Below are 18,981 nucleotides of genomic sequence, written 5' to 3' on the forward strand. Positions count from 1 at the left end.
GATAAAGCTAGTAAAGTGACAGTTAAGACCCAAATTCAAGTCTTCCAACTTCCAGCACATAGTAGTATTTTCACTACATCACATGTCATAAGGATATTTTTTTTAAATTTTGACATATATATTTATATTAATCACAAATCTTCTCATATGGCATATTGTTTAGTGTGTGGTTGTTGTTATATGTTTCTTCATTCTATTGGTTTCAAATATTGCAATTATAATTTACATGAATTTTTTCTTGATAAAAAAATGACAGTTCCACTTATGGTTTATACACATTATTTCTAGCTAAATGTTAATTTTACTAACATTTGTATTTCAGGACTATAGACTCTCACAGACAAAATCATAGAGATAGAATTAAAAGATCATGTTCACCTTTATCTGACAATTGGAGATAAATCACTAAAATTTTTGTGGTGCCATTTATTGATCCTATCATATTATTGAGTGCTGATTAATTGGCAGACATGGTACTAAGTATTTTGTAGGGTTCCATAGTGACTCAGATGTATAAATCCTAATATGCTTACCACATGTCCGAGAGTAGGAATGACCCGGGAAATGTTATCCCCCCTGCCCCTTTTAAAGGAATGTTATTCAACCTCATTCTAACACATGAGATGTTTCCTACAGGCTTTGGATATTTTAAAAGATAATCTAATATACCTAAAAAAGACCTCAGTAAAAAATTCTTTAAACTATTAAGATAATTTCAGAAAAATGAAGCCATTAGCATTGGCTGTCCTTACCCATTAGGAGAGCAGGAGCTACTCCTTTTGAGGTGATCGGTATTTTGGCGTGACGATGCTGTTTTAAACTGTGCAGGTAATGCCATCCAGCAGCTTCCAGGGTCTTCTGCTCCTGATCTAAGTAAAATCTCATTATCCAGAATCAGCACTTGCTCCATAGGACTGTCGAAGTTTAATTTCATTTGGCCAGTTATTTATACAGACAACCATGAAGCCGTTCAACAGCCTTATCCCCCAGAGATATAAGGAAAACAGATGTAGGCTCATATACAGTAGACCATGATAAAGGACTCTTCAGCATAAAAGCTTTGCCATGGAGGTTACCTTTGGTTAAAGGCAGCATTTGCTTGTTTTGTTGTTTTATTACTTCTAACAGTGACATTAATCCATTTTCGCTGTAGTAGCTTTGGTGGGACCCATGAGAACTCATCACTAAAATGGTAACCTATATGTTAAGATGGCAAATTTCATTTGATTTTGAAGGAAAAAAATTATTTAATAATTGGGGAAATTCCTTATGACTGTAAGTATAATAGATTTTGCATTTCCAATATTTTTCATAAGTACTAGATTTTCAGAGCTTACAAAGATCACACATTTTAAAATAAAGAATACTTTTGAGTCACACACACACACAAACACGTGTAAAGAATGTAAAGAATTCAGAAAATGTAGAAAAGAACAAGAAAGAAAATGTTACAGGTAATCCCTTTACCCAAAAATAAGTTCTGTTAACATTTTCATATGTTTCTATGTGTATGAAACTATGTATACATTTGTTTTAATTAGCTCATTGATTTAACAAACATTTACTGAGCTCCTACTATATGCCAGGTATTATGTGTGGCCTGAGAATGCCTCATGAAAAACCGAAAAAGATGCCCATATTTTTGGAGTTTATACCCAGCAGGTAATAAACTTGCGGGGGAGGGCAGGGAGGAGAGACCCACAATAAATAATAAACATAGTAAATAAATACATCCTATAGAATGTTAGAAGATGATATTGATAATGAGAAAAATAAGGCAAGGTAGGAGAGATGGAAAAGCCAGGGGTGGGGGGCCTGGGTGACAACAGGATGGTCAGTAAAAGCCGCATTGAGAAGGGGCATTTGGGAAAGACCTGAGGGATGTAATATGAAGGAATTTTGCAGACAAAGAGCAGAGGGGAAGCTAGGGAAGGCACTAAGACAGCAGTGTGCCTGTCCTGTTCTAGGACGAGCGAGAAGGCCAGTGTAGCCAGAGTGGAGAGAGGCAGGAAGAGTGTGAATGACACAAGGTCCCAGAGGTCATGGGATTTCAAGCATATAGGGCCTTGTAGTCCATGGCAACGACTTAACAATTTTACTCGAAGTGAAATGCAAACCTATGGCAAGGTTTTAAGCATAGAAATGACCTGATTAATCTTACATTTTAAAAGGATGCCACCTATGTCAGTAGTCATATTGTATAACATTTTGTGTTCAACTGTATTCATTCAACAGGGGAGTATTTTCCCAAGTCATTTTGTATTTATGGGGAAGAGGCATCATCTTAATATCTGCATACTAATTCCATCAATGTACCTATTAGTGAATGTATTATTTATTTTCAGTTTTTCTCTACTTGTGATATTGAGTTGAACATCCAGTACGTGAGTCTTTATCTCAGTGTCTGTTCTTTAGAATAGATTCTTGTAAGGGGCGGTACTGAGTAACATGTATGAATAAGAGTTGTGAAACGTATGTCCAGATTGTTTTTCAAAAAATCCACATACATTTATACCCTCAGAAGCAACATGTAAAATATGACACATTATCTTGATTGACAGAATAGTATGCCAGTTTTCCTAACTTAGGAGACCAACAAAACTCATTCACTCACTTATTTATCAACAAAGACTTCTTAAAACCTATACTGTACAACAATCATTAGACACATCAGAATGACACAGGCCCATATTTTTCACACACAGCTACATTTCTTATCTTTCTTCTTTCACTCCTTTTTTCTTCATTAACCCACTTTCATATAACTGACTTTGAATGTAAATGACCAACATGCATGGCTCAAGCCAGGATACATCCCTTTTCCTCCCTCTCCTAATTTCTTATATCAGTTCCTCAATGTGATTTTTGATGACACCTGAAGCAGAGGCTTCACAGAAACCTAACTCCCAGCATCTCGGAAGAAAGGGTTTGCCAAGCAAATGAAGGGGGCAAACAGAAACACAGAGGAAAATATATATTAAATGCTTTAGAAAAATCATTCTTATGTATTTATTAGTCTTATTAATTTTTTTCAATTAAAGTAGCATTTAAGCAATACAACTTCTTTCCTCAAGAAACACTTTCAATTCAAATTTTCACTGAAGTCAGACTAGTCCTCTGTAAGCTTTGGGGCTTTGCTTCAATGATCTGAATATTTCCCCATGTTGACAACATAAGACTGTGTGTCTGAACAGGCCATATATTTGTACAGCTTTAGACTAATTAAATGAATTTTATGTTCTCTTGGATTTAAAAATTTTCATCATTCTTTTTTATAACCTCATGGTAATAATCAAGAGTCAGCATAAGTATATATATATATTTTAGAAACTCAGAACTGAGAACAGAAAAATGTCACTATAACAAGTATTCATGCATTTATTCAAAAGGCCTGCATGTATTATGTTTAATTTACTATCAAAATGTACTTAAAATCTAATAAGGAGACTCTTAAGAGTAAGTAAATTTACAGGGCTTAACACGGTATCATTTCTCAATTTAATATTGAGTGCTTTCCCTATGCCAACACTATGCTACTGCTTTACAAGGATAACCCCATTTAACTACCAGAACAGTTCCATGACACATCTTGTATTATAATCTGCATCTTACAGATGAGGAAACCAATATTTAGAGAGGTTTAAGTCACATGTCTAATTTCATCCAGCTAACAAGTGGTAAAAATAGAAACTTGAACCTAGGTTTCTCAAATACCAAAGCACTAGGATTTGGCTACATTGGGACTCATTTAGAGGTCATGGTCATAGAAGCAAAGGATTAGAAGGAAAATTAGAAGTTACAATGGAAAATAACATGGTGTAGAGATAAGAGAAGAAGGGCAAGTCTCAGATCACTTATTTACCAGTGATATAAACTTGGATTACATTTACCTCTAATCCTTGATTTCCCATCTATAAAACAGATATAATTAAAAGACTGTGTAAAACACTCCATAGATGCTAAGCACCTGCTATGCATTAAATGATGGTAATATGCTCAGAAGTAATATAGAGAAGATTGTATAACAGAATGAGACACTTGCCCAGGTGGTTTGGTGGAAGTACAGAAATTAGCTGGGAGTGGAGGTGGTTACTGTAACATATATTATTAATGTATCTGAACTAAAATCTAGATGCAGCAGAATGCAGTGACATATATGATGTGTTTTGGGGGGTTTTTTGTTTTTGTTTTTGTTTTTTGCAGAACGTGGGCCTCTCACTGTTGTGGCCTCTCCCATTGTGGAGCACAGGCTCCGGACGCGCAGGCTCAGTGGCTATGGCTCAGGGGCCCAGCCACTCCGCAGCATGTGGGATCTTCCTGGACCAGGGCACGAACCCGTGTCCCCTGCATCGGCAGGTGGACTCTCAACCACTGCACCACCAGGGAAGCCCCATATGATGTGTTTTGACCCTCCAAACAAATATCACCTAAATCATTTTTTTAGAAATAAAGCACTTTGGGATAAATATATCAATAGTGAGCATCTAATGGTCTTCATGTATAAATGCATGATCATGCAACACTAACTTAGCAACACTTTTTGTCTGACATTAAAATAATATTTTTGCACACACCATTTGTAGGGCATATGTTTTCAAAAGTCTCCCCCTAGCCCTCATTAACAGAAGGGGGGGGAAGCTAAGCTATCTTGTTCTTTCGCTTGATCCTCTTTTCTGAACAAGGAGTTATATTTCAAAATTATTTCTTGGGCGTCTTGGTGAAGGCTGAGATTGTGAAACCACCTTTTAAGGTACAAAAATAAACTCCTAAGGTAGTGATTAAATTCTTGAGGCCATTATTTGTTGTCATCTATTTACTCAGAGATAATATATGAATTTGCAAAGCATAGTATTCTGATCCACAGAATATTATTCAGTTGAGCCACTTGTTTTATGATTAATAATAAATGATCTGTGTATACTCTTTTTATTGTCATTTTTTAATACTACCTCACAAAAAGTACACAAACTCAGGTCTGCAACATTTTCACTGATCTGAGGACAAAAAATTATAGTGAAGTTTGTCAACCCTCTTTTCTTAAAAATAAATATTCTTCATTCTTAGATAATGTATCATAGTGTCATTACATTGTTTAAATGTCCCTTCTTTGAAGAATGAATGTGAGAGAGAGGTAGTAAAGGATTTTCTTTAAAGGTCCTTATTTGGGAAAGTAAAAGCTTGGCTGTGGGCTTCCCTGGTGGCGCAGTGGTTGAGAGTCTGCCTGCCAATGCAGGGGACACGGGTTCGTGCCCCGGCCCGGGAAGGTCCCACATGCTGCAGAGCGGCTGGGCCCGTGAGCCACGGCCGTTGAGCCTGCGCGTCCGGAGCCTGTGCCCCGCAACGGGAGAGGCCATAGCAGTGAGAGGCCCACATACCGCAAAAAAAATAATAATAAAAATAAATGAAAAACGTGGTTGCTTTACAATATTATTGTTGTTCACCATTCTACAGTTCTTTGGTCACCTTTAAGAATTAAAACAGGGCATAACGATGGTTTTTAAATATTTTCAGGGTTGAATAGTCATTTCTTGTAATACTTTTAGTAAAATCCTACAAAATTAATGAGGAGTTTGTAGGTCTGCTAGTCGCTGATAAGCTGGTGACATATTTAATTCTCATGGATGACATGATGAGAAAGCCATGCTCTGATGTCTCCAACCCAGAAAAGAAAAACATGAGTACAGAAGGAAAAAAATGTGAATTTCTTACCAGAGATGGAACAGAAGATCACACAGTGTAGAAGAAAAATCTTGCACCAGACACTTGTTAGAAATGCAAGACATTTTATTTGAGCTACTGCAGTAGGGGAGAGAGATAATTCTTTATAGAACTGAGCTCAGCTCCAAATACAATGGGGACAATTGGGGATTTATAACCATTGGGCAGGGTGAGGGGTTCAGTGTATAGAAAATTACTAAGAGGAGATATCAAGCGGAGGGGGATCCTTGCTAAAATGGCCTGACAGGATTCTTGCTAGAGTCTGACCAAGGACTTAGATATTAAGGGTGAAGGATGAGGAACTTGAGTAGATATAAAGGGTGGGAGAATTTTACTAAACTGACTTAGCAGGATTCTTTGCTAAAACTGGGCTCAGCAGACCAAGGTCAAAATCTAGTTGAAAAGGTTCAGAGGAACTTGACTAAAGTTTGGTCAAGGAGGGAGTGTTTGTCAATAGATTGGTCAGAAGATGAAGGTAAAAGAAACTAACATATCATGTGATTTTTAATATAAATCATTTTTTAGTTAAATTTATTTAAATTTAAAAAACAAGACAAAAAACAGTTCACCTATTTCTCCCACCTACCTCTCCTTCTTGTTTTATAGATAAAGATATAGATATAGATATATAGATATGGATATACACACACATAAGTATATGTTTTTAGATTCCACATATAAGAGAGATTGTACAGTATTTGTCTTTCTTTGTCTCACTTATTTCATTTAGCATAATGCCCTCAAGGTCCAGCCATGTTGTTGCAAATGGCAAGATTTCATTCATTTCTATGGTTGAATGATATTCCAGTGTGTGTGTGTGTGTGTGTGTGTGTGTGTGTATCAATCTATCCATTGATGGACATTTAGGATGTTTCTATATCTTAGCTATTGTAAATAATGCTGCAATGAACATGGGGTGCATATATCTTTTCAAATGAGTGGTTTTGGTTTCTTTGGAGAAATACCCAGAAGTGGAATTGCTGGATTGTATGATAGTTGTATTTTTAATTTTTGAGGGGCCACCAAACTGTTTTCCATAGTGGCTGCACCAATTTACATCCCACCAACAGTGCACAAGGGTTCCCTTTTCTCCACATCCTCTCCAACACTTGTTATTTTGTCTTTTTACTAATAGTCTTTCTAACAGGCATGAGGTTATAGCTCATTGTTGTTTCGATTTGCATTTCCCTGATGATTAATGATGTAGTGCATCTTTTCATGTACCATCTTTTCATTGGCCATCAGTATTCAGATCTTCTGCCCACTTTTTAATTGGGTTGTTCAGTTTCTTACTATTGAGTTGTAGGAGTTCTTTGCATATTTAGGATATTAGTCCCTTATCAGATATATGATTTGCAAATATTTTCTCGCATTCAGCAATGTGTCTTTCCATTCTGTTGATGGTTTCCTTTGCTGTGCAGAATCATTTTAGTTTGACGCAGTCCCATTTCTTTGTTTTTGATTTTGTTTTTGGTGTCAGATTTTAAAAATTATCTGTGGGCTTTCTGCCTATATTTTCTTATAGGATTCTTATGGTCTCAGGTCTTATGTTCAAGTCGTTAATCTATTTTGAGTTAGTTTTTGTGTATGGTGTAAGGTTGTGGTCCAGTTTCATTCTTTTGCATGTGGCTGCTCAATTTTCCCAACACCATTTACTGAAGAGACTGTCTTTTCCCCATTGTATATTCTTGGCTCCTTTGTCATAAATTAATTGACCCTGTATGTGTGCATTTATTTCTGACTCTCTATTCTATTCCAATGATCCATGTGTCTGTTTTTATGCCAGTATCACACTATTTTATAGGTTTGTAATATAGTTTGAAATCAGGGAGTGTGATGCCTCCAGCTTTGTTCTTATTTCTCAAGATTCTTATGGGTTTTCAGAGTTTTTTATGTTTCCAAAAACAAATCAGTTTTTGAAAGACTAACCTGAACCCCTGAGCTTCATCTAACAAGTTAATCCCTTTAGCTGAGGGTAAAAGAAGGACATTCACTTTAGCAAATTTTCATTTTGAACCACACAAATGTGTATTTTAAAATCCTCTAAATTCTAGGTTGTGGCACATTGTTAAACTGGCTTTAACAAGAGCAATTTGATTCTTTGCTCAAAATTCCTTCTGATAGATGTGAGCTTTTTTCCCCCAAGTGTCGCAATTAGAGGATTTAGTATTAAAGCTCAAGAGTGGATATCCTTAACAGAACTGAGACAATCAAACCAATTACTATATTTCACTGAAATCATTCTTTAAATGGGGAAGAAGATAAGAAATCTTACCTCTTAGAATCTTAAGATTGTCTAACTTTCACTGTGTTTACTAGACTCTCGCAACAATAGCAGCAGGATCCCTTTTCATTAGAATTATCCTGGGAAATACTTTAGCTTATCTTCTCAGATGTGGCTTATCTCACCATATGTCACCACTGCAGAAAATTAAGCATTGAATTCAAACACTCTTTTGTGCATAACTTTTGAGGTCAAACAGGTTGCTCAGAAAGATAAGAAAAAAACAACATTAATAAATATTAATTGAGCATTCATCACTGCCTAGCACTGTCCTAGGTTGTAAGGGGTCCCTAATCTTTCAGTATTTACAGCCTAAAGGGGGATACAGACAAACATTACATAATTGTATATCATTTTGACAAATGCTATAACAGGATAAGGTTCAGGGTGCTGTTGGAACACACAAGAAGAGTGTCGATCTCTTTTCTTGGGTTGGGTTGAGTGTTGGGAAGTGGGTGGGAAGAGGTGAGAGTATATGTGTGTGTTTGTGCATGGGACAATGGAGGTTGGAGAGCAGTAGTGGCCTCTTTGGCAGAAAGAGGGAAGGGAGAAAGTGCAAGAAGTGATTTATAGACTGAGACCCAAAGGATAGAGAAGGAATTATCCAGGAGGAAGAAAGGGGACTGAGAAGGGTGTTTCTAAAAGAAGTAACATCATGTGCAATGGCTCAAGGGCAAAAAAAGAATGTATATTTAACTTAATACATTAGATAAATGTTTTTCAAGCTTTAATGAGAATACGAATCACCTAAGTTTAATGTCAAAATACAGATCTTATTCAGTAGTTCTAGGGCAGGACCTGAGCTCCTGGGTATCTAACAAGCTTCCAAGAGATATCAATGCTGCTGGTTCATAGACCAAACTTTGAGTAGCAGCATATAAACAACTCAGTTTCCAGCAACTGGACACTTCACTCTCTGGTGAAATAACTGAATATTCCTTAAGCTATTTTCTGATGGTGACCTACCTATTCACACTGCATGAATCATTAATGATTCATTAATGAATGCAGTGTGGTGACAGCTCAGGACTCGGGCAATTCATATATAACTTTGCTCTGCAAAGGAGTCTGCTTCTCTTCCTATAATATTTTTAAACTCACTACTTTAAATTCTGCTTTTGTAACTTCTTTCCTACCTTCGTCTTCCTCCTCATTGAAATGTATTTAGCAGTTTCAGCATGAAACCAGTCTGAAAGGATGTGCTTAATAAATATTGTCAACACTTGTCAGAATCAAATGAAAATGTCCCAGGAAAGTATTTGCAGCCATACCCATTAGGAGCAAGTTATAAGGCTGTACTGTATCTTGAAGAACAGTACAGTAGTTCTTTTAATATCAGTTTGAACTCATTTTAATAAATGCATGAGTTTCATGTTCTTGCCACCTCTGCCTCATCCTGTAGCATCAAATGTTCTGCTTCTCTAGAGACAACATTTTTGCAAATACTCTAAAAATTCCATTTCCATTCCAAAGACATGGGAACAGATTGGGCTGTCTTGTAGCCACCTACTGGAAATTTACATCCATGTCACATGATTTAAAAGATATGCCTCTCTAGGGGCCTCCCTGGAGGCGCAGTGGTTGAGAGTCCGCCTGCCGATGCAGGGGACACGGGTTCGTGCCCCAGTCCAGGAAGATCCCACATGCTGCGGAGCGTCTGGGCCCGTGAGCCATGGCCGCTGAGCCTGTGCGTCCGGGGCCTGTGCTCCACAACGGGAGAGGCCTGCGTATCGCAAAAAAAAAAAAAAAAAGAAAGGATATGGCTCTCTAGATATATTTTGGATATAGGTGTCAATAAATTGATTCATAACATTTCAGGAGAGTGAAAGATGCATTGGCTTTGGTGCAAGGAGTTGCCTCACAGTTATTGTGAAGTAATGCACAGATTTTAGTACCACTATGTGACTCTATTGCCTCATTTAGTTCTTATAACAATAAACAAATATATATATATATATATATATTTTAATGCTATACATGCTTAGCCTTAGAACAAATGAAGTGAGCCTTACAGGCAAGCAACAGTTTCAAATTTCCTTCCTCACCTTCATCTCTGACCAGGATCTCACAATCATCTCAGAGGCAGAAGGGCTTTCAGGATACATGTGGGTAGACTTGTCATTTCTTCTTCCCACTAGATTAGCTCAGCAGTTAAAGTTTTATGTGTATAATAATTACTATAGCACCCATGGCTACTTGCAGTCATATACAGTGTGATTCATGGGAAAACAAGGAACTTCCATGGGTGATCTTTTACTTTTCCCAATGTTCCCATTACTCCCTGATTTTGGACCTACTCTCCCTAAGTTAGATGTGATCCCCCTTTAGAATGATCACAGATTGTTGAAGCTCTGTTTCTACTCTGTTTTATATCAGGTTTGTCTCCACCTTACTTCTCAGTCTGCCTACTTCCCACTCGCAGAACCAATAACCCTGCAAAGAGACATGGGAGGTGTCCTAACACTGAACCTAAGTCCTTTGGTGGCCTGGATGGAAGTGATACACCAGCTCACCAGAGCTGCCTAAGGGACACAGTAGCAAACAGGACATGTAGCTTTGTAGACTCTTCAGCCTGAACTCCTGCAGACGGAGCTTTGGCTCCTAGAAGAAATAACATACAATTTCTCTGACTTATGGGCCAAGTTATTACAGCCGAAAGTTAACTGGGTCTGTGGTCCTGTCTTCCACGTGAAAAGGATTTGGGACCCCACCTGTTTGGTGTTTTTGTAAAAGCCAAACTGTCCTGTGGCCAAGAAAGCATTCAGAGGGACATCTGCAGTTGCATTTGAGGGAGAATCACACTTAATAGTGTAAAAAGCTATAACCCCACGTGTGGGAAGCCTGTAAAAATATGGCTGAAAACTCAGACTCTCTATGATATTTTGAAAGTGATGTCCATAGCTAACAGGGACCACAGACTTTACTCCAAACATGTCATCTATAAAAGAAGAGACAGACCCTGAAAAGCTAGGCAGTATCCTGGCTAAGAAGTTATAGCCAGTATCTGGATCCAGTTAGTTTTTCATCCTTTCCCCCTCCCTCCCTCCCCTTGCCTTCCTTCCTTTCCTTCCTTCCTTCCTTCCTTTTGCAACCTTTCCCCAGTTCATCAAAAATAACATGGGTGCTATCTTTTCATTTAAATTATACTCATTCTATTCCTCAAGGTGGCAATTTCTCAGAAAATAATACAGAAAGTTTAAAATAAAGCAGATTTTGCTTGAATTATTCTTTGAAATTTTTACCCAAATTTCTGATCTGTTACATAGCACCATCAGCAGTCATGTAAAAATGTTATTCATAGTAATTAATAATAGAAATACAAACAGACTACATACATGCAATATTTGACTTATGGTTAATTACAATGCAGTGAAAGTTGACTAATTCAGAACTTAAAGCATGAGGGTTATATGTTATTCAGAAATACATTGTTTATTTAACTGATTTTCTATTGTGCTTCTCTTAAGAAAAAAATTCTATATTTTGGGTTGATAATTACATAAGGAATCATTAGACAGTATTCCAAAAAATGTATTTTAATGAATTGTACCTGTTCTATGTGGCAAACAACCATGAAAATAAAATGTGTAGACTTGAGATAACAGCACATTTTTTAAACCCAAATTTGCATATTTTCAGAAGAAAAATATTTAGCTTAATTTAAATACAAAAAAATCCTCTGAATCTTAATATTTCTAAACATTCTAAAAATATTTTCTAAAAATAATTTCAATTTATATCACATCTTGAGGCTGCAGAAATAATTTCAAAATTTTTAAAATATTTATACAGCCCTGTATATAGTCAAGCCCACCAAGATTTGACAGAAATAGGGGAAAAGGATATAAGTCTAGAATTATGGAGACAGAGAAGTTAAGATACCATCTCTAGCCACAGAGATGATAAAGAGATGACCTGTGTTTTCTAAAGTTTATGTTCGCTTCATGGTACCACCCTGCCTCCCAGTTAAAATTATGTTTTTCTCTCATTTTAAAAAATAAAATGAGTATTTTTTATGTATCCATTTTGGCCAAGGAGAATTAATGTGAAAATTGAAAGGATATTGCTTGGGTTTTAAACCTGCTTGCTTAAGGAAAGATGTCAACCCTGCTAGAAGTCATGCAGATGCAATGTGTCCATCCACCTACACTGGAAGGTGATGGGTCGCAATTTTATATTCACAACGGAATAGGTCATAGTGGTTCCACCATTTACAAAAGTGAAACCAACAAAGAAGCAAACATCAATGTCAGCAGGAGGGTTTGCAGTGTTCAGCAAGATCTGAAAAGATGATTTTCCATAAAACCACATCATGCTTCTTTCTTTCTGAATATGGAGATGATTCACCAGAATGTGTTCTCTTTTGTGTTTTGGGGCACAAACAGCGAGTTGGAGTCACCCCTGATGTATGAGGTTCCGGAATTGCAGCAGGGCAGCGCCAGCGGCAGCTCGGGAAGTAGCTTGGGTAGCTCCATCACTGCGTGTAAGAAGGTAACACCGCCTAACACCGCTCTCTTCTCACCGATTGAACTTGAACACTACTTTAGTTTGACTTTTCAAGCACTTCTTCTAAAGCAGAAACAGCAACAAAAACACACCACAAAATCACCCACAATTTGCTCCCCAGGACAACCCCCTGATGACATCCAAAAATCTTATTCATGGAGATGATCGGAAAACTCAAGCATTTCAGAAAGGTCTGATTTTAAAATTCTAAGCCTCCAGTGCTTCACCACACCTCCAACTTTTTCTGGTAACTCTTTCCAAACATAGCCATGGATAACGGCTTCTTGGATCTCCTTGCAAAAAAATCTTCACGGGTTTTGAATGGCCCAACTTATTATATTAAGCTTCTAAGTCTATAGCTAAGAAAAATTCATGGCTCTTCTCCTTTTGCTATTTTCTTAAAGAGAAGGGTATGCCTGGTTATTTTATTAGGAACAGAATTGTATTTCCTGGAGTATAGATTTTAGAACTGATAAACAAATCTTGCTTTAAGACACTTGCAGAAAGTTGTCATTTGAACAACATAAAATCATCTAATTTAATTGTCCGATTTTTCCAGCCAATCCAACTTCAGGCCCAGAAATTTAAAGCCAAATGCCCAATCCCTCATCTAATGCTTTTATCACTATTTGATGCTGAATTCAAGAGGAAAGTGTGTTCCTTTTCATGAAAACTTAGAGGAAATCACACTGGATTAGTTCATTTATTGTTAAAACAAAGTTCAATTATAAAAAGTACTTATAGCTATAAATTAAGATAAATTCTTTTACTAATCATATTGTATACATATATATAATTATGTATACATAATGTGCATTATATATGTATATATATTTCAATTTATAGATTACTGTACCCAGTTAAGCAGCCTTATGTATTCTCTGCTTGTGTGATTTTGTATAGTTTTTAAGTACCAAAGAAAACAAATATCTTCATTAGAAAACATATATTGATTATTAAAAAAGTAGCATTAAACATAACTTTACAAAATATTTTCATGCATATATTCATAACCAAATATAAAAATATACCTGCCTGATTAATTAAGGATTCTTATTATCATGTGTTATATGATCCTCATGAAATTCTTATAGAGGACTCCGTGCTATGAATTCCAGTTTTTAATGTAGAAAACTGAGGCACTATAATTCAAAATGATTTTGAATTGCTTATGAAAGAACTGAAGCAGCAGGTTTTCAAGCCCTAGGTATGGTCTCTTCAACTCTGTAACTCTAAATTATAAAGTCTTCACCGGATGCTATATCTTTCATAAGGCTAAATGATTTTTAATTTATTCTAATTTTTAAATAACTTTATTTCTATTGATTAGAATTCCAGTGGCATTTAAAAGAAAGATTGAAGCCAGACTGCCTGAATTTGACACCCAGTTCTATAATTACTAGTTGTGTGATTTCAGCAAATTACCTCTTCATGCCTCAATTTGCTCATCTGGAAAAAAGATAATATTACCCACTTCACAGGGCTGAGGTGCAGATTCAATGAGTTTATAGACGTGAAATGTTTAGAACAGTGCCTGGCATATTGTAAGCACTCAAAATAATGATTACCTACAATGAATATTATTCTAAAGAATGATTTTATCAACAAGCAAGCAGTGCCAGAAAAAAAATTCAATATTGGCATTACCATGCTGAGATGATCTGTTATCTCAATTATGCTTATTTCCCTAGAAAATAGGTAGTCATATTCATTTTTTAAAAATCATGTCTGGAAGCTAATGAACTAATAAAGCTGTTTGGGACTGGACAGCTACTAGGAAAAGTAAAATAAAAATTCAGTCATCTATTCTAAATGACTTCATGTATATATATGAATTTAAAGGTTTAAATATAATTCTACTCATTCCACAATTATTTCTAGAGCAACTAGTATTAGTTTGAACCATATGAAACTGTTTTATGGATCAAAAATGATCAAATATGGGTAATTCCATACAGTCCAACCCAAATGCTTTTAAAATTTTGTTACATCCTGAGGAAAGATACAAGGATAGATCACAAATGTCCCCTGGTCTGGAAGAATTTACAGTCTAGTGTGGGAGATAATACTGGCTTCTCATGTGAAAAGTCAAACAATAATTAATAAGTTAAATAATTATGTAAGGTAACTACACAGGCATATCTCAAGATAGACAAGTGCATCTTAATTTGGACTTTGAAGTATGATTAAGATTTGAATGAGTAAAGACATTATCCAACTAAATTTCAGAAAGATTGTTACAAATTAATGCAGGAGAAGTCAATACCATTGAGTACTGGCAATATTTTTTTAATATTCATAGCACGTTCCTTTCATTTTAAATATTCTCTTAAGCTTACATACTAATTGTATTTTAAGACAATTTAGTAACCATATATACCATGTGTCATACACCATGTGGGCTATAGTTGTTTTCCTTGCCTTCAGAAAAGTAGCTCACCAGTGTTTCTTCTCTTCTTTGTATCAGGAATATGGGCCCTCAGTGAAAGGCATGAATATTGAGACTTTATTCCTTTATTTTATTATTATATATTACTGCAAGCTGATTTAAGTGATCATGATTATATTTTTAATTTCATTAATCACAGATAATGGGATTGGGGAAGTGAGAATCTATATGTTCACAAATTCACTATAATGTATATTCTGTACAAAAGTGACAAAAAGAATAAGGACAGTTCTGTCTTAGAAATAGCAAGGCTGTCCAGCTGAATCACCACTCTTCACAGTCAGTCATCCTTCTATAAGAGTAACTTGGATAATTGAAGTCTATTGGTAATTCCCCAAACTCATTTCATGTAATAGCTTCATCTTCTTCCCCATCAAACCTTCTTATCCAAACTGGTATATTGTTAAATTAATCAGTAGAAGAAATAAAACAAGGGTCCAGAAGATAATGCATTGGTTGAATAATCAGCCTCTGAAAAATTGCAAATTGACCTAATGTATTTCATGTGCTGTATGATTCACAATGAATCTCTAAGGTTTTTGGTAATCCTACCCGGGTGCAATTTTCTTGTTAGGGAAGAATGGTCACTAGACACCATAGCTGTGAAAAAGCCATATCATCAGGAAAAAGACTTTGGTGGTCTTATTTGAAGGACTTAGTAACTCCTTAATATATGTTTTTATCAGTAAGTCTTTCCCCAAAGCTAAGATTACCATATCATCTAGTCACAGCCTATATATACTCTCCTGGAATTTTGTGGATAGACTCCCCTTTTGCTCTCAAAAGTTCCCTGGTATGCACAATGTTATACCATTATCCCAGCTCTAGCTTCAGAATTATTCTTTTTCTTCCTTCTCCCCTTCTTCTAAGTGCTAAGAAAGTTTTCAGATAAATTCACACTGAGGTGTTGGTGATTGCTTAAAATAAAGCAATAAAATTGCAATCACAATAAAATAGTGACTGCAAAAATAAAATCTTTTTTTACTTAACTACTACTACTGCTAAACTAGTTCGATTGCCCCCTCCCTTAACTGACATTGACAACTGAGCTTATTGAGCCTGGACATGATTTCAGAATTCCATTCATCACAAAGCATCAATCCATCCAAGTTGGGATGTAAGCTAACCCCTATGTCACCCTAATTTAATGAGCACCAAGACCCAGGGAAAGTTTTAATGTATGTAAAATAATGCATTTAAATGGTAGAATTCCAAATATTGCCAGAAAAAAATTGAGAGAAAGAAAGAGAGCTGCTGGTGGAGAGGGAACATTGGAGCCCTCCGTGGTATCTCTTAAAATAGTATCTCACACGGACATTCCCTGATGTTTCCTCCTCTCATAGGACAATTCTTCCTTACAAGACAAATGCAACCACCTTTGTGAAACTGAATCATAGGGACTTTCCTTTAAATGAGCTAAATTATTATAAATGTTATCCTTTTATGTCTGTTAAACACTAAGTGAAAGGTCCTTATATTGTCTCTATAATAAATCAAAATCTGTTATCTAAAGGAAGGTAGTGAAATGTTGTGTAACAAAGCTGGACTTGGAATCCAAGGTCCTGAGTTAAATTCCAGGTTTCTCTTTTTACTGTGTGATCTTAGGCCAGTGATGTAACTTCTCTGAGTCAGATGTCTTAGGGTTAGTGTGATGTTTATATACAGAAAGTTTTGTGTAAGTCCTTAGCACATAGTTGGTGCTCAATAATTACTAGTTCCAAGGAAATAATCTTTACACAAGGGCAAAATTTATGTAAGTAAAATTTAAAAACTAATCTGGACATAGCATGCATTGTGCCTTCACTGTGTTGAGTGTCTGTTAGACTTTCCTCTAGTTTGAAAACATTATAGTCAATGCCATACTTCCACAATAGCTGGACATTTTCGATGCATGCTTTACTTGATGGACTGAAGATTTGTAACTTGGGATATAGTGGAACCAGGTCTCTGAATAGGATTCATGTGAGGAAAGAATTGTTGAAGAAGAATCAATACCTCAAATATCCTTCTCTTTTTATGCCACGTTAATTAAATCCACCTTAAACTTTGACTTATCAAAGGCAGCAGGCTGATAACATTTCAGGTTCCCAGAGGCACAGTTTGATCTTAATATGACATCTTATCAGCTCTCTGAAGTTTCAAGAGCATTCTTTGGTGTGACTAACCTCCTTTAAACTGACTTAAATTTGCTGTCAACAGTGGCACAGATACATCTGAAGAACAGAATGGATGCCCCTTGATGTTGCATCCTACTCTGTAATATACATTTTCATCTAAGCCCATATCATTTTGATGACATGTAATTAACAAAAGCAATTCAATTAATGTGTGCAGGCATGGGCATACAAACTGAGAAGCTTTTTCAGAATCTGATCCATATCTCTAAAGACATTTTTATTAGTCAGAATTGTACTGCTCTTGGCCAAAAGCCCCAGTATTAATTCTAGGAAGTACATGATGGAAAATAGCTATAATATTCTGTATTTGTAGAAACTGTTTCTTTAAAGGAAGGAAGGGTTTTTAAAAATATATAACTAAATAAATAAAATTTAAAACAAAGCCAGCATAATTGAGCCATTGTCACCTTTCTATAGAAGGAAGACACAAGGCTTTTCCCTATGGAGTGTAAACTACTCAGAGTTCTATAAATACTCTCTTCTGATCAAGCAACCTGGTAGTGATTTTCAGGCTCAGATTTTGATACCAGAGAATGGCCTATCCAAATTTTGTTAAACTGCTAGGTGTCTTGTTTTATTGCCCTCCTGCTGGAGTAATCAGAGGTATTGAAGAAACAGGGAGATTTTTAAGAAAAGAATTAGACAGTATGAACTTCCCTGGTGGTCTAGTGGTTAAGACTCTGCACTTCCAATGCAGGGGTCACAGGTTCGATCCCTGGTCACGGAGCTAGGATCCCACATGCCGCGCGGTGCTGGGGGAAAAAATATGTATCTATTATATAATATGTATATATAATACATATATATAAATTTTTTAAAAAGAAAAGTGTGCATTGTCCAGCAGTAAAATGGCCTTTAAAAAAAAGAAATAGTTGTCTTACTAAAAGTGATATTTGAAGATGGTTAATATAGTAGTTCTAAAGATAATTCCTTAGAGCAAAGGGAGAGTGGAGTCTGGGATGCCAGGAGAAGCATAGCTGATGTGAATAGGGAAGCAGGGAACTGAGAGGCAGAACCTGTATACAGGCAGTGGGAGGAGGGAAAAATGAACTCTGATGAGACACATTTGGAAGTCAAGGTCAATAGGTCTCCATGACATTGAGAGTTGAACAGAACCACGAACACTGACTATTTGAACCAAGACGTCTATGAGTGGTGGTGTCATTGAGGTTATTAGGAAGAAGAGCTAGGAGACAAGGTAGCGAGTTCACAGGTTCAGATTCAGCCAAGCTGCATCTAAAGAACCAGCCATAGAATTCCCTCTGTGGGCCATTTCGCTGACTGCCTAAGGAAACTTCCTCATGTGCTGAGCCACACTGACATCCAGGAGGCTTCAAGGTTGCACTGAGGCCAGAACAAAATGATGAGGGCTCTGGTGGGGACTAATTTCCTCTGCCTTCACCAAAAGCAGGTCGAAATGATGAATGTTTTCTCTTGCCTTTAAAGCAGCCTGGTCCACACTGAACTTTAGAGAGGTGGGGCTATATGTGCTACATGGTGAGCTTATTCTTTGGAAAATGTCAATTCGGTAATCTTACATGGGAAACTTGTTGAAACCCAGCAATTATGGCTCACTTTGCAGTTTGAATATGATTCAGCTTCTTACTTCAAAAGTCAAGACTTCTATTCAGGACTCCACACCACCTCTCTTTCCTGCCAACAATTGCTATATAGAGTACTTGAGACTCCAATATGCTAGTCTTATTCTGTTCTCTACAGCTCCGTTCCTTGAGCGTCCTTTTTGCTGTGTGTGAAGAACTCCTGGAAGGATTTTGCGGTGCCTTTTCTTTTCTTTCTTTTTTTTTTTAAACCAAAAAGTAGGACTCTGAAAACCCAGAATAGCTTAA

At 36.4% G+C, this 18,981-nt stretch overlaps 1 protein-coding gene across 3 annotated transcripts in view; it reads left to right on the top strand.

Moving 5' to 3' along the window:
• The window catches only part of SPHKAP (SPHK1 interactor, AKAP domain containing), a gene marked incomplete at both ends in the record, with an annotated part of 138,756 nt that overhangs the window by 23,423 nt on the left and 96,352 nt on the right, over positions 1–18,981 (top strand). For all 3 annotated transcript variants that reach the window (XM_082630818.1, XM_082630819.1, XM_082630817.1), the window contains one exon: positions 12,388–12,493. In XM_082630818.1, the coding sequence (XP_082486944.1) occupies positions 12,388–12,493 (106 nt within the window). The remainder of the gene's footprint in view (positions 1–12,387; positions 12,494–18,981) is intronic.

Source organism: Mesoplodon mirus (assembly GCF_964341445.2).
Source record: "Mesoplodon mirus genome assembly, chromosome: 8".
In the NCBI taxonomy this organism is placed as follows: Eukaryota; Metazoa; Chordata; class Mammalia; order Artiodactyla; family Ziphiidae; genus Mesoplodon; species Mesoplodon mirus.